General features: G+C 35.6%; 1 protein-coding gene across 2 annotated transcripts in view; it reads left to right on the top strand.

Annotated features, from left to right (window-relative positions):
- LOC127415011 (E3 ubiquitin-protein ligase TRIM33-like) overlaps positions 1 to 17,041 on the top strand; it is a 52,294-nt gene extending 35,253 nt beyond the window's left edge. The window contains exons 12-20 of one of the 2 annotated variants that reach the window (XM_051653459.1): positions 48 to 183; positions 1,356 to 1,419; positions 1,720 to 1,870; positions 2,583 to 2,968; positions 3,162 to 3,285; positions 6,996 to 7,070; positions 9,566 to 9,718; positions 15,559 to 15,609; positions 15,804 to 17,041. In XM_051653459.1, coding sequence (XP_051509419.1) covers positions 48 to 183; positions 1,356 to 1,419; positions 1,720 to 1,870; positions 2,583 to 2,968; positions 3,162 to 3,285; positions 6,996 to 7,070; positions 9,566 to 9,718; positions 15,559 to 15,609; positions 15,804 to 16,019 — 1,356 coding nt within the window. In that variant the 3' untranslated portion in view covers positions 16,020 to 17,041. The remainder of the gene's footprint in view (positions 1 to 47; positions 184 to 1,355; positions 1,420 to 1,719; positions 1,871 to 2,582; positions 2,969 to 3,161; positions 3,286 to 6,995; positions 7,071 to 9,565; positions 9,719 to 15,558; positions 15,610 to 15,803) is intronic. The other variant, XM_051653460.1, reaches the window with a different exon arrangement.
- The last annotated feature ends 334 nt before the right edge of the window (positions 17,042 to 17,375 follow it).

Raw genomic sequence — 17,375 nt, 5'->3', positions numbered from 1 at the left:
CAGCATAAAAATGTGAAACTCGTATTTTTATTTTTTTTAATTCCTAGCTTGAAGATGCCGGTTCAAGTATGTTGGATAACCTCTTGAGTCGATATATTGCTGCTAGTTCATATCCCCCTGTTGGCCCCACCAGCAGTTTAAATCCCTCACCAGGACCCTCAACACATTCCCCAGGATCATCAGGTACTACAGCTTGTAACTCATAAGTCCTGTTCACATCAAATCAGGTTTTTTGCACCAAAATTCACGAAATATTTTTTACATTTACTGGAAAGGCTTTGATACCTTGATAAGTTCTTTGGCATCCCAATGATTAAAAATATTCTTTTTTGTAAATTAAAAAAACAACAACAGATCATCAAAGTACAATATTTTGGATTCTGTGGGACAAAATTAATATTGATGAGTATATGTATGTATGTGTGTGTGTGTGTGTGTGTATGTATGTATGTATGTATGTATGTGTATATATATATATATATATGTATGTAAGTGTGTGTGTGTGTGTGTGTGTGTATATATGTATTTATATGTATGTATGTATGTGTGTGTGTATGTATATGTATGTATGTATGTGTGTGTGTATGTATATATACATAATATATGTGTATGTGTATATATATATTGTTTAAAAATGTTGTATGTTGTTTTTTTTTATTTTTATAAATAAGCCTTTTATGTCACTAAATGGCCAGTTACTCAGACAATCACCTGTAGGGCTGTCACAATTATTACATAAAATTCTGGTCTCAATTATTTTATCTTATTGCAATTGTTTATGTGATTATTATGCACTTAATTTCCAATCACATACTGCTGTTCAAGTAAGGGAATTTTAAAGGTGCTTTAAGCGATTTGTTCATGGATAAGTATGCAAAAAATATCCCTGCTCCCTTAAAGATATTAATGAAATAAGTGTCCTGAGATATTTCACTGGTTAAACAGCAAACAAAAAATGTGTCTGCAGACCTTGACCCTTTTCACCTGTCAGTCATTTTGCTTGTTGTCAGTGTTGTATTTGAATTGGATCATTGAGGCAATGATTCACAATGTTTGTCAGTTGAGGGCGCTGTTGTGCCACTGTTGAATTTGACAGCCACAGAAACAAACAATGCTGCTTTTTTGCTTGGTTTTGGTCTCAAAATTATCTTTGGAAGGTGGGGTTTTGGAATGAGGGGGCATGGCTAATCCAACGGCTCAGTCACATGAAAGCTTCAGAATGCTAAAATCGCTTACAGCACCTTTAAGCAAATACATATTTCAGGTTTGCACTTTACACTGAAATTTCTGCAAATGTTTAATTCTCCTAGGCTTTACTTTGTTTTAATAAAAAATATTTATATCTTTCTCTTTAGGTTTATCTAATTCTCACACGCCAGCTCGTCCATCTAGCACTTCAAGCACGGGCAGTCGGGGCAGGTTAGCATTTTTCTACCTTAGAGTCCTATATGGTTTAAAAAGGACATGCTTGTTTCTTGAATAATATCACTTTTGAGTTCATTGATAATCCAAGTCTTTAGGTAAAATTTTTCATTTGTATGTATTCCAGACAAGATCAAATTTGAGTAAATAGCTTTTTACCTACTGTAAAATATAGCATTGAAACTGTATATCTGGAAAAAGGTGGACATTGATAATGCAGAATTTTGTTAATTGATTATTATTGAGATTTTGCGGGCAAGTTTGTTATGGTTTGTCTTTGTGTTTGTTTCTGTTTAGTTGTGGTTCGGCTGGTAGACTTGGGATGGGGAACATGACCGTGGACCAGGTGAAGGTCAAACAGGAACCAGGAGTGGAGGAAGAATGTAGCTATTCTGGAGCAAATGTCAAAACAGAGCGCAGCAAAGATGGCAGACGGAGTGCTTGCATGGTATGCGTCACTGAGTGACAGTGTTTCCTATTGTGTTTATAGAGCGGGTGGCACCAACCCCAACCGTTCCAAAACTGGAATTAACAACTTGATAAACAATAACAATCTTTTTTTCAAAATATTATGTTTTATTACATTAAAATTACATTTATTAAAACAAAACTCCGTTGCAGATGTTGTCATAGCACAGTCAATAATTTAGTGATTTGAATTTCAGTAACGTTACAAATTAGTATTTTTAACATTGTTTTCAAAAAGTACACAACACGGTGATAATTCTAGGCTAGGTTTGAGTTGGACATGATAACCTGCGGTTCAGTCAGCAAATTACTACTCTGAGCCAGTCCAGCAAGAAAGTGAGTTGTGTGACCTTACGACTCTTTTGATCGATTCAGTCTGATTAAGTCCATGATTCAGACCAAACCTCTTGATTCTATGATTGAAACGAAAGACTCCTGTGTTTGATTCAGACTGATTCACCAATCGGATCGACTGATTCATTAAAATTAACTGCACTAATTAAGCGATTCCTTGAATTGGACAGTTTGTTTTTGCGTGCATGTTTTGCACAGGGCAATGCACAGGGTTCCCACAGTCATGGAAAACCTGGAAATATCAGGGAATTTGAAATGGTGCTGCTATGTTTGATAAATCTTGTAAAGTTTCATGTTTCCCAATGTCTTCCTTGTGTTCTTTTTCTTCCTCAAATCAGATGAGCAGCCCAGAAGGAAGCTTAACCCCTCCTCTTCCCATTCTCGGCTCTGTGTCAACTGGTTCTGTCCAGGATATTTTAAGAACACTTGGTGAGAATGTTAAATCCGAACCACAGAGTGGGCAGCTTTCATCCTGCACAAACCCCAACTCTAGCACACCTCTTATCAATGGGAATGGAATTCAGATAAAGTCTTTGCTTTCACATCGGGTGAGCACTGCCAATTCCCAGGCCACTGCTAGCCAGACCAGTGCGGGAAAGGAAGATGACCCGAATGAGGACTGGTGTGCAGTGTGTCAGAATGGAGGAAGGCTACTATGCTGTGATCGCTGTCCTAAAGTCTTCCATGAAGAATGCCATATCCCAATGCTCAAAAGTTTGCCCAGGTAAAGAATGTGCCCTTAGTATACAACACATTTCATAATATCCTTTAATGTAAGATTTCCTCGATACCTCTTATGTATCTGGACTAGAGTGGATTCAGATCTCTCTCTTTTTTTTTTTCCCTTCACTTTAGATGTGAAGGGGTATTAAAGCCAGATTTTCTAATTCCTGAGTTCTGTTTCCTATGTGCTGTAGTGGAGATTGGATGTGCACGTTGTGCCGTAGTCTCACAAACCCAGAGATGGAATACGACTGTGATGACGATCCGCGCAGTAAGAAGGACAAGAGCGAGACAGGAATGAGTCCAGAAGACCAACGAGTAGGTTACACTGAAAAACAAACACAAGCATCATACCATAACTGAGTGAAATATAATGTCTTACAAAGGTAAAATGCAGTAACTACGCCAACACTGAAGCTGAGAAAAAATGAATCCAAACCTGTCACAGGACACATCATAGTCGAAAAGACTGGATTTTGTGCATAACTTTTGATAAAATGTGTAGTTACTGCATTTTGCCTATATGTAAGGCAGTATTTGACCACATATAGGGCCCTATGAAATCAGTTTTATTTTTTTCAAAATTCCATTATTTATTTACTAAATTCCGTGTTTAAAAAAAACTGTCTAATTAAATAGATTTTTAGAATTTTAATCAAATAAAAAAATAACAATTACTTTTCAACATTCTATTGCATTATTTTTTATTAAATGAAGAGCATCTATACTGATCGTCACAGCGCAATCCTTTTTTTTTTTTTTTTTTTTCAAAATACAGTGCTGCAAAGTAAAGCATCACCATATTAATGAATGCAGTGATGAAATTCTTGCTTGAGATATTCCTTAAAAGCAGTGTAATTATTATTTATAAATTATTGTTATCATTATTATTATTACTACTACATTGAGTATTACATTTGACTATACAGAAGTAATATATATCTGTCACATTTTTTCAGTTTTACACATCTTGATAATTGAAGCTTTTATTTTGGCGTTTTGATGAAAAACGGATGTTTTTGACGACTTCACTTCTCACCTCCGGAAAAGCAGTTCGCTATATGGGCTAATGTGCTTATTACACCGCAAAAGGCTTTGATTTAATTATATTAATATGTAGTCTGCATGTGCTACGTGCTTCAAAGTGAATAAAGTGCTCTGCTCTTTGTCATTAGTACACAGACAGAGCGCACGTGATGTTAATGATGCGGTTAATGTATAAGCAGTGGCTTCTCTCATTCACTTACTGTTGAAGCACTCAGCTCATGCAGACCATATAGGCTATTTGTTTAATAGTTTAATTTGGCTATTTCTTTGATTCCGGGATTCCATCTGTGTTTTCTGCAATACGGAAATCATAGGCATCTTTTTAAGGTTTTTTTTTCTTCTTTTTTTTTTCTTTACTTAAAAACATTTGACAAGTTCAGCCTCTCTTTGTATGAAAAAGGATTTTGGCCACATAAGATTGCTCTTTGTTCAGATGATTTTATCCCAATATTTAACACCATACCATATATAATACATATTATATTGTCTTATAGGGTTATTCCGTGTCAAATAAACCAAACTGTACGCACAGACACTTTTACTGCAGAAAAAGTATAATAAGAAAAACAGTAAAAAAATACAATAGAGTTTCAGCACATTTGGTGCTTGGACCCCTAATGATGCACTGAAAAGTCACATGGGTCGCTTATTCTTAATAATATTGTATTTTTGTTCTGTAGAAAATCGATAATTTCACATGATTGTTTTTGTGTGAATAAATAAATGTATATTTCTAGTTTCAACATTATTTGTTCTGTTGGAGAAGAAAAACTAGCTTCATACCATGCTACTCACATTTGGGTTTTTGACCATTGAAGGTCTATAAAAGTTTACAATTTACTCATGGAGCCACATTGAGAGCCCCAAATCTCTGGGAGTTAACCATATAGAGCCTTAAATATGAAGATACAAAAAGAAACGTTTGTTCTGAACCAGAATCTAAAAATATATTTAAATATATTTACAGTGCATCCGGAAAGTATTTCCTCAAAATTCTACAAACAATACCCCATAATGACAACGTGAAAGAAGTTTGTTTGAAATCTTTGCAAATTTATTAAAAATAAAAAACGAAAAAAAAAAAAATCACATGTACATAAGTATTCACAGCCTTTGCTCAATACTTTGTTGAAGCACCTTTGGCACCAATTACAGCCTCAAGTCTTTTTGAGTATGATGCTACAAGCTTGGCACACCTATTTTGGAGAAGTTTCTCCCATTCTTCTTTGCAGGACCTCTCAAGCTCCATCAGGTTGGATGGGGAGCGTTGGCGCACAGCCATTTTCAGATCTCTCCAGAGATGTTCAATCGGGTTCAAGTCTGGGCTCTGGCTGGGCCACTCAAGGACATTCACAGAGTTGTCCCGTAGCCATTCCATTGTTACCTTTGCTGTGTGCTTAGGGTCGTTGTCCTGTTGGAAGATGAACCTTCGCCCCAGTCTGAGGTCCAGAGCGCTCTGGAGCAGGTTTTCATCAAGGATGTCTCTGTACATTGCTGCATTCATCTTTCCCTTGATCCTGACTAGTCTCCCAGTTCCTGCCGCTGAAAAACATCCCCACAGCATGATGCTGCCACCACCATGCTTCACTGTAGGGATTGTATTGGCCAGGTGATGAACGGTACCTGGTTTCCTCCAGACATAACGCTTGCCATTCAGGCCAGAGAGTTCAATCTTTGTTTCTCATGGTCTGAGAGTCCTTCAGGTGCCTTTTGGCAAACTCCAGGCGGGCTGTCATGTGCCGTTTACTGAGGAGTGGCTTCCGTCTGGCCACTCTACCATACAGGCCTGATTGGTGGAGTGCTGCAGAGATGGTTGTTCTTCTGGAAGGTTCTCCTCTCTCCACAGAGAAACGTTGGAGCTCTGTCAGAGTGACCATCGGGTTCTTGGTCACCTCCCTGACTAAGGCCCTTCTCAGTTTGGCTGGGCGGCCAGCTCTAGGAAGAGGCCTGGTGGTTCCAAACGGATGATGGAGGCCACTGTGCTCATTGGGACCTTCAATGCTGCAGACATTTTTCTGTACCCTTCCCCAGATCTGTGCCTCGATACAATCCTGTCTCGGAGGTCTACAGACAATTCCTTGGACTTCATGGCTTGGTTTGTGCTCTGACATGCACTGTTAACTGTGGGACCTTATATAGACAGGTGTGTGCCTTTCCAAATCATGTCCAATCAACTGAATTTACCACAGGTGGACTCCAATCAAGTTTTAGGAACATCTCAAGGATGATCAGTGGAAACAGGATGCACCTGAGCTCAATTTTGAGTGTCATGGCAAAGGCTGTGAATACTTATGTACATATGATTTTTTTTATTTTTTTTTTTTTTATAAATTTGCAAAGATTTCAAACAAACTTCTTTCACGTTGTCATTATGGGGTATTGCTGTAGAATTTTGAGGAAAATAATGAATTTAATCCATTTTGGAATAAGGCTGTAACATAACAAAATGTGGAAAATGTAAAGCACTTTGAATACTTTCCGGATGCACTGTAATTCTTCTGGAGTTACAGGCTCTCCAACTTCGGAAAAACAACACAAAGTGTTTTTTCCAATTTTTGGACTCACGCCATTGGCATATATTGTAACATGGGGTGCTGAAGTCAACAGATTTTAGTTATAGGTCTACCTATCTCTGTGAAAAATTAAAATAATGATACTGTCACCTTTCTAGTGTTATTTTATTTTTTTTTTACCTGTAATTGTGCTCCAAAATTATAGTTGAAATTAATAAATTACTCTGTAAATAGTGATCCCATGCATTTATTATTTTGGCTTTCATCATCATTCCTGTATTTAACCAGAAAAAAATATAAAAAACTGAAGTTTGACACTGAACGACTCTATATTATAATAATATTTTTTAATACTATATTATATTAACCCTTTTCCCACAAAATTCTTTAATTTTTGTACTATGAATATATTTTGTTTTAAGATATGCTGATCTTTTATTGTTTGTGTTTCTTCCTCTTGTGTTCTAGCGCTGTGAGCGTCTGCTGCTGTTTATGTACTGTCATGAGCTGAGTATTGCATTTAGAGAGCCTGTTTCCACATCGGTGAGTTTCCAGCAAGCCCACAATTTCCTCATTTTCATGAATGCTGTTGTCTCTGAAGTGCTCTTAAAGGGCACAGCTTGTTCTCAAATGTATAATTGGATCATCGCTCTTTTCAAGCCTCTCTGCAACATCGTTCAGATGTACTTCTGCAGCAATTCAGTTCATATGTTTTCAAATATATATTAATAGAGGTCGACTGTTAGTGGATTTTACCGATACCGATAACTACGTTGGGCAGTACCTGCCGATAACCGATTAATCAACTGATAATTTTTAAAACTGATACTGAATGAAAAAATAACACTCAAAGTAAAATAGTGCTGAACTTTATTACAAAAATTAACAGTACTGACTGAACCATAAAAATGTATTGTACTTGAAATAAATATATAAATATTGATACATACGAACTAATATTCTAATTTTAGTTTTTAAATTGATGTTGTTTCCTTAGTCCACAAGAGGGCGTAATAAATACATAAACCATTTAGCACCGTTATATTATTGCATAGAACATTAATATCCTGGCTGTTAAAAAAAGAGTATTTCATTTTCAACTAATGTGCATAAAATAAATAAAGTTTTAGTCGTTCCATATTCTCAAATGTTAAGTCAAAAGTAAAATGAGGGGGGGAAACGCTTCAATGGACAGTTCACATGGTGTTACACTTGCACTGATTCCTACTACTCCAGACTCAAGCTTCATAATAACATCGAAATACCACATTGTTTTTTATTCAGTACAGTTGTATGTTGTATGTAGCAATATTCACAGATAGCTGTGGTATTCGGCTGAACTTTGTGGTGAAGCGGCTCAGACTATGAGCCCAGGCCAGGGGCTGTTCAAACAGATGGAACACAACAGTATGGAACCGAACTCGAGGATCTCAAGACACACATTTCCAAGTTGAACATCTTTCCTGACAAAGCATTTAAACAACTCATTGCTTAACCTGAGAATCTCTTATAAGAGAGCAAGACGCAATGGCCAAAGACCTCCACCAACTGTAAGGGGCTGTTCACACCGAACGCTTTTGCAACCATCCATTTGTTTTTCTATGTAAATGCACGTTAGACAAACGTCTTTGTCTCCCTTTGTTATTGTTTATTCAGAGTCTCGTGCAGGAGCGCTGTTTTTTTAGATGATGTGTCTAATTAAAAAGAACTTTAAAAGCCTATTGAGACACCTGCATTCTGTTAAACTGTATTTGTTGCACTGTGTCTAGCCTTTTTTAGTGCAAGAATGTGATTGAAGTCATCGTATTACGGTGAGGATAAAAAATTGAATTGAAATCAGATGCGTTTCTGATTTGTTTATACGTTTCTCTCAGCTGCATGAAGATATTAATTTGCTTTCTCACATCACTAGCTTTAAATATGTAACTTAGCTGGCTAATGAATGCATAAACGTGACCAGCTGGATATAAACTGATGGTAATAGATGGTAACAATCGTGACATTTAAACATTTGGATAGGATTTGCGTGTATTTTTTGTCACATTGTTCTAACCGCTTGAGGTTAACTTTAATGTTAGCGTCCTCTCAGTCTTGTTGGCAAACATACTGCTGTTTTCTACTAATGCAGCATCTATTCAACAAATTAATTACTTTATGATATGACAACATGTACTATATGTAAAACAGATTTTAATATGCTTTAAATCTGCATCTGAAGTGTTGCGCTCCATGCAGAGTGTAGTCTCACGTGTCAAAACAAACACCTCAAGGAATCAGTGAAGTTTTATTTTGCCTCTAAAGGCCGCTCTCATACTGTATAACGACAGCGGACCCTTCCCAGCTGCTTCAGCACCGGACACAACGGGGAAAAACTGTCGGTGTGGATTTTTGGCAATAACCGATATTTCCAGAAATCTGTTATCGGTGCCGATTAATCGGCAAAACTGATATATCGGTCGACCTCTATATATTTAGCCTCTTGGCTAATCCCTACTGTTATTTCTCATGGCTTGAATATAATTTCTACATAAATTTACATTATTGAGTGAAAACAATCATGCATCATGACAGATGATTTGGTGATCTTATTGAGATTTCATCATATACAGGGCTTAAAAGAAAAAGAAAAAAATGTCTGAGTTTTACTTGCCTTGGTGACATTTTCACTAGCCTGAGACAAAAATTAACTTTCACTTATTTTCAGCAGCGCATTTTTAATTGTGTCTGAAGCAAAGTATGTTTTTATTCAATTTTATTCATTTTTATTTATTTATTTTTATAAAAAATTGAGAAATATACAACAAATAAATTTATTTTTACAAGTTAAATAATCAAGTTCTTAAATGACTATGTAAACTAATTTAAATAACTGCAGTCCTTGCATGCTTTTCTTTAAGACTGTTATATGCAAGGCTCTGTTAAATACCTTGAATGCCTTCTACACTTTTATACCTTTTTCTTTGTTTTTACTTTTTGTACTCCATATTATAGTCTCCCAACAGTACAGTTTTAATGCCAAAGCCTTCATTTCTCCTCAGGTACCCAATTACTACAAAATAATTAAGCATCCAATGGACTTGAAACTGATAAAGAAGAAACTGGAGCTAAAACATCCTCTGCATTACAAGAGCCCCAAAGAGTTTGTGTCCGATGTGCGTCTGGTCTTCAGCAATTGTGCCAAATACAATGAGGTGAGTTTGGAGCATGTCCTTCAACTGGGTGGGGGTATAACATTTTCTGCATGTAAGAACAAGTATTTAAAAAAGTATGAAATACACTAAAGCAACACAGCATGATCGTTAAAGAATATGCAAAGACATTGCATGTGTCATATGGTCACCAAGCTCTTGTCGCACCAGTACTAACTACTAAAGGAATGGTTTCAGTAAAGCTGAAAACATTAATCAACAACTCTGTTTGGTTGAGCTTGTGTTTGTCCCAGGACTAACACACTGTAAGGTGTTTCACTGTAAAGTGTAGAGCAGGGATGGGCAACTGGTGGCCCATGGGCCATATACAGCCCGCAGTGTCGTTGAATACAGCCCGTCGGACAAGACTGAGGACTGATTTTAGTTAATTGTAAAAGGGATTATGTAAAGATTGCATTCAGGCTATGATATTATTACAACTATCAACCAAAAGAGGTCGCTGCAGATCTGCTGATCACTGTTGGATTCTAGCATGCAACATTTACACTTGTTCATCATTTATAAGGTAAATTGAGCTAAATGTTCCCTAAGCTAGTCAGCGAGCTAGTGCGCAACGTTAATCAGGGTTCCCATTTTGCAATGCAGTTTTTCAGTCGTGGAAAAGTCAAGGAAAATAAGAAAAATACCTAAATGTCCTGGAAAATATTTTAGTATAATAAAACAGTTTGACTGTGTTGCTAGCTAGGCTTTCGTTACATGTACAAAAACATGGTAATGATCGGGACTCGGAATAGGAGTCAAATGCACAAATTTTTATTGTTTTGTCACTGTTGGCGGCTGTGCATTGTGTAACAATGTCAACAGTTAAGGACGCTTACACCCTCATAATTGATTACAACAGCTGCCATCATGTGCTTGGCAGTCGCGATCCAACCGAGGCAGATCACTTGATTGGTTACTGCTACGGCCAATCGTGTGCTTGGCTACAGCAGCATGTGCACAGTGAGAAGTGGAATTCATGAAACTTCTCATTCATAAACAAACTGAATGACCTGGTACATGTACCGACCGACTGAATGAGAGGGGCATGTTGTTCATTTACTTCAGCATTAGTATGTGTGTCTACCTTGTTCACAGAGAGAAAAGGGTGGAAGAGCTATTAATGCATAAAAGTGACTGATGTTTATACACTATGAGGGGCTTTCACATGACTCGTGTCAGTGCTGCCGAATATATTAAAGTCTATAAAGTGACGCGTCAGTGCAACCTCGGCTCTAACTTCACACCAGAGTGTTTTTCTTACACATTTTTGCCTCACACAAATGGTGTCTTTGAGAGTGCAAAGCTACAAGAAATATTTTAAAACTGTCCAAATTTATGAAGAGATATTGTATGTCTCATAATTTATTTTAATTAATTATTACCTTATTGTTTCTGAGTGTCCAGAGACCCCAAGTTATTGAACTACAGTAATTACATTCACCAAAAAAACAAAATCGCTAAGACCTAAACATAAACGTCCTATTTTTATTTTCTGCAATCAAAACAATTGCCTTTTTTTCTCTTCCAAATACATGTTTTCTATGTTTATTTTGCACACCTCCCGCTTTCTTGCATGGCAAGCTTGTAAATTCGCCCCTCAGTGACGCTTTCTGCAACGCTTGTCATGTGGAGGGCAAAGCGCAGCTTGACGCTGGCATTGAGCGGAGCGTTGACGCCTCGACTCAACTCATGTGAAATGCGCTTTACAATGACCAAAGGACATTAATGAAACTCAAAATTATTATTATTATTATATATGATTCAGTGACTCACCCATAGCACATAAGATGCTCATTTGTCACCCCCTAGTGGCATCTCCAAGTGGTCACTAAACTAGTCAATTAATGAAACTGAACAAATATATTAAACAGAAGCAAGCCACAACAATGTACCCTTTATTTTTGCAGCTAATTCTGCACAATCGTGCAGATAATTTGCTATACTTGAATCCTTAAAATAGCTTAAGTTGGTGCTTTTAGCTTATTCTTTAAAAAAAATAATAACTCCGGAAAACATGTCCATGGATCAGTGACCATCTCAATCTTTTTCGCCTCTCATGAGTTCGCATCCCTGTGAGTTATAAACTTAAGACAACAATGACAGTCGGACTTCTGATTTAAAAAAAAAAAAAAAAATGAATTCACACTGGGTTGGTAGCATGGTGATTCAACCATAATACCTTGGGATGTTAATTAATTTTCAATAATTCAATGATTGGAGTCAGCTTATACCGCAGTAACAACATGTAGTATGTGGAAAACACGGAATCTAGTCACAAAAATGGCATTAGCAATAAAACACTGACACATTTGGATGAAAATGAATGTTTGAATGTAAAATTTATCAAATTTAAATTGTGCTATGTCCTAGTGTGATAAACAAAAAAGTATCTGATTTAATTGAATGAATAAATATACTGCAAGTTATGCTAAATGTTTTGTAATAATGCACTGAAATGTTATGTTCTTGTTTCCAGTATTGTTATTGATGATATTTGGATTTTGGCAGTAATATTTGGATTTTAACTAATACCTACAGTATAAGCTGTTTTACGAGGTGGGGTTGAAAATGTTAAAAATAAGATCCTTGTCTGTTCATTTGTGTGTTTGTGTGTGTTGCATATATACAGACAATCAAATGAGATGAATTTTCTTGAAAATAATTTTTTATTATATTGCTCGTCAGTTGAACACAAATTTGTACATTTGAACTGCATAATTTATTAAATATAAATATATGTTATACAATAATAATGTTAGGTTTTATAAATATTATTAAATAAAAAATATCAATATAGTTAACAAAATCTTTAAAACCACATTGTATTAGTCGTGCATAGCTTAAGCCACATTGGGTATACCCACAATTAAGAGAAAATTGAGTAATGGGGGTGAACATTGTGAGAGTGTGGATTTGTAATCTGGGCCCTTGGTAGAAAGGAGAACAAATGTTGGCCCTCGCCAACTTCAAAGTTGCCCATCCCTGGTGTGGAGTGTTAATAAAAACATTGCATACTGTGTGTATGTATGAAACATTTTTTTTTATTTTTATATATTTTTATTTTAAAAATACAAATGTCTCTTAAATGCTTGATATGAACGTCAGTTTGTACAGTTTATTTGAACAGTTTATTTGATTTCACATTTGTACATCCCATAGCAAGACAGTGTGTTTCAGACTGATTAATTTTTAGTATAGTTGACAGGGCTGGGTATTGATGCATATTTCCCGATTCGATTCACATGCTCTCAATTTGATTCTGATTAATTTGAGTATATTTCAGTTATAATGTCCATTTGCTTACATACAGATGAATACTGTTAATTATACAGGTGACCTAACTTGATACATTTCGAAAACATACATTTTTAGTTTATCATTATGGTCGCATTTAGCTTTTTAAAAATGTTAATTTTATTTATTCCATTAATAAATGAAATTGCATGTATTATATTTAGTTCTATCAGTCAATAAAAAAAATTTTTTAGTCGCGATTAATCACATAATTTTATTTTGTAGTTAATTGTGATTAATCGCAGATTTTGAAAGTGCTGAAATTTGACACTATATAAACTTTTCCTTCTTAGGAAAGAATACAAAACATAATTTAACAATATTATGCTTTATTTACATTTTCCAAGCAAAGCCTTCTACAGTATAAAGATAGAAATTCACTAAAATAGCACCAATTGAAGTAACATTAAACGTTTCCCAAAGTCTAATTGGGAGGTTGACTAATTGAAAGAACTAGTCCCCACATAGGTTCATTGGACATTAAGTCTCTTAAACTCTCACCCATCAAAATATTAATCACCCAGCAGACTTTGGCTATCTGCTTTGCTACAGCAATCGTGAAGCCGCGTTCATGATTCGTGTCAGGGTCCCAGCATCAAGTGCCGCTTTTAACTCCACTTGAAAAGCGCTTGCAGACAAAAACGTCTCATGTGTTTTCATGAACGTTAAGACTTGACGTGCTTCTGTGGTAAATAAAATGTGCCTTACAGAGGCTGAGAAATGCTTGATTTCTATCACAAGTCCCATCTGGGCTTGTTTTGTACATCAAGTAGCGTTAAGAGGTCCATTCTCCATACTTTTATTACTGACACGGAATCGCTGTTATGTGTGTTTGTGGAGTGTGTGTCAGTGTAATGACTCCGGGCGGACACATTACAAAGCTTCCAACTTTCCAACCATTGTTTATGCTGGTTTATGCTGTATTAACTGTAAATGCATTAAACGCGATTAATAAAAATGAACATGTTAAACTTTTTAGATTAATCACATGCATTGATGTGCTAATTCTGACAGGTCTAATAATATTGCATATTTATATATTTTGTTACATGTTTTTGTTTACATGCATAATTTGTACTATTTACAAGTATTTACGTTGACATGTAGAACAAGTGCTAAAAAGGTTCTGTCTCTTTAAGAAAACTGGTAGTTCAGTGAGCGTCTTGCAGCACATAAGTGTGGAGTCACACGGCTTCTTTAATGCATCTGTGCTATGTGTGATTAGAATTTAATGTTTCTTTTTGTTATTTTTGACTGAAGAACAGAAGGGACAATAAGCAACATTATTCAATGACAAATGATTGCATGAATCTTGACTTTGGACACTAGTCCAAAACTAAATTTACTCTCAACACGTAGTGAAAGGATCTCAGTGCTGAAAAAAATTTACCAGCCAGTGGCTAATCACAGACATTTTAGTCGCATAGTGCAAAATTGACGTATGTGAGTGATTTACTTGCTTTATAGAGGGTTGCACCTAGAGTAAAATAATCAATATCAGGATTGTTCAAAATTCAAATGAAGATTGCGATTAATCTGATTTTTCCATTTTTTTTTTTTTTTTTTTTTTTTTTTTTTTTAAACCCAGCCCTAATAGTTAATTATATTGTAGCCTTGGATATCTGTAAGAAGTTGCCAGATAATTTTAGATATGCATGCAACTGATGCAATTTTTGTTGCAGTGGCAATAAAACAATAATATAATAATAAGAGGGTATTTGTTTTATCAGAAATGGGGATGTGCATCTGTGCATTTGCTTTTTAGGTTCCGGAATATTCTGTCACCATGATATACATTCCTTTGTTAACATCACCCATATTAGTGGGTGCCTTTTGTTTGGTCTTGCATCACAGTGGCCAATCTGTGCTTCAAGCAGGCAAATAGGTTTCGTTGGGGGGGGGAAATCTATACATAAAGACTCTACAAGGAATATGAGGACTTAACCTTTTCAGGTCACAACTGTCCATTTCAAAAACTTTTTTTTTTTTTTTTTTTTTTGCTTTTGATTACAAAAGCCATAGGCTAGTGATGGCTGCTGTCACCCAGCAATGCACTTAAAAACTATTTTTTTTTTTTTTTTTTTTTTTTTTTAACTGTTATTGTGGTGGTTTAACGAGTTTACTGAAATGTTTACTGAATTGTCTCAACATAAATACATCTGTAAAATGCTCTAGACATTTTACTGTCTTCAAAAGACTTTGAAATGACTGGAATTCTGAGGAATTCATGTCAAAGAAGCACTTTATAATTAAGACTTAATTATTTATCCAAGGTAACTCTGTTTGAAAGTAGGCCAATATGTCAGTATTGTTGGCTTGATAGAAAGATTTAAGATTTATTTAAAATATACAGACTGTTTGCTTATGCCTTATAACTGATGGCATGTATTATGAGCAAACAGAGTATTGTGCTCCTTGGACATTTTTAAATACAGCTGAGGTTATGACCTCACTGTGTGGATGGTAAAAAAAATCTTTCTTCCCCCTTTTCTTTTGTATTTTTTTCTTTTTTTTCTTTTTTGTGTGCTGTCATTGCCCCTTTTTAGATGTCTCGAATAATCCAGGTTTATGATGAGGACATAAAGAATAATGTTCAGGTAAGATGTTTTGTACACCACACTGAAGGGCTGCGCAGGCACCCAAAACACCCAAACGGAGTTTTAACCCTTTCTGTGATTCTCTCCTCTTCCTTCACCTGCCCATCCTTCCTTGTTCACCGTGGCCTGCATTCCACCCTTCCCTTCATCTTCTCACCTTTCCACACTCTTTCCCCCTCTCCTCCCATTCCTAGGCCGACTCAGAAGTAGCAGAGGCCGGAAAAGCAGTGAGCATGTACTTTGATGAAAAGCTGCTGGAGATCTTTCCAGACCAAACATTCCCAGTAGCCATGGAGGAGTTACAACCCGAGGACTATAAGGAGGATACGGAGGACTCTGATGATGACGTTGTACCACCGAAACGCAAACGTTTAAAAGTAGACCCTGAGAAACTGATGCATATAAAGTGAAGAAAATGAGTGAACTGAATGGATTCTTCTCTGAATTTGGATTCTTCAATGAAATAAATGTGTCTTCCTTAAGAGCGCCGTCTTATTCTGCTCTACGATGGGTCAGATAATGCTGGAACTGTTGAAATACAGATGTTTAGTGTATTTCATGTTCTCCCCACCCTGGCGATCCATTATACCTGCTCCAGATGAACTTTAAAACTTGCATTGTGGATGTTTGGAGTTCGAAGGGTGAGGAATTTTCTCTCCAGGGGGAAAATATTGGGTGTCAGCAAAGACACTTGTACAGATTTAAACAGATTTTTGTTTTGGTCTGATTCAGTTAATAACATGCTTCTTTTTGCATTTTCTTCTTAAAACTATCTGTTGTTATTATTATATTTGTAAATCTATTGTGAATGATACTTTATAAATGATACACTCATCTCTTCCATTGTATGATAAAGTTTAAACATATATGGCCCACCTTCTGCCTTTGCATGTGTGTTCTGTTGCTCTTCCTACTGATAATTCAGATCTTTTAAAGAGGAGAAATTTTGATCATTATTTTCAATAAAACAGTCACCCAGAAAAACATTCATGAAGCAAAACTGATCTATCAAGTAAAGCAGTGAGTAAAGACATTGATTAACAATTAAGACATTTTGCATTCATTAATTTGTTTTTACATAAACTGCAGCAACACAAAAGTTGCATTTGGAATTATATTAAATATTGTGTAAATGGTTAACTTAAGACCCATTCTGTATTATAAATGTTTTCCACATTTTAGAATAATAGTACAATCATCAACATTATGGAAAAACACAAATGGATGTATAGGAATTACGTAGTAACCAAAAAATGTTACATTTAAAAATATTTTATATTTCGGCTTTTTTAAAGTAGCCACCCTTTGCTTATTTTACAGCTCTGCACTGTCTGGGCATTCACTTGACCAACAGTATTGGAATTTTCATGTATACTGGACTCTTTTTTTTTTTTTTTTTTTTTTTTCTCTTCACTATCTGGTCCAACTCATCCATTAAAAAAAAAAAAATGACAATTTTATATTTGTCTATTTTGTCTATTTCAGCCTAAAGACTTTAGATCAAATTGAAGCATAAATTGTGTCAAGTGTGCCCAAATTGTTGATTTGTGTGTACACATCATTGTCAACATTGGTTTAATGTCACTAGTTAACAACGACCAGTGGTGTCACTCATTTGCATATCTCTAAATATTTATAGTAACTGAAGATCTTGATTTAATTTACATTTTGATTTAACATTTAATGAATTGTTTATATTTTAGATTTATGTTTTTACTTCGTATTAAAAGTCATGTAATCGCATATTAAATCATAAATGTATCAAA

This window comes from Myxocyprinus asiaticus, chromosome 24 (genome assembly GCF_019703515.2).
Source record: "Myxocyprinus asiaticus isolate MX2 ecotype Aquarium Trade chromosome 24, UBuf_Myxa_2, whole genome shotgun sequence".
Taxonomy (NCBI): domain Eukaryota; kingdom Metazoa; phylum Chordata; class Actinopteri; order Cypriniformes; family Catostomidae; genus Myxocyprinus; species Myxocyprinus asiaticus.
This window is presented reverse-complemented; position numbering and strand designations above follow the sequence as displayed.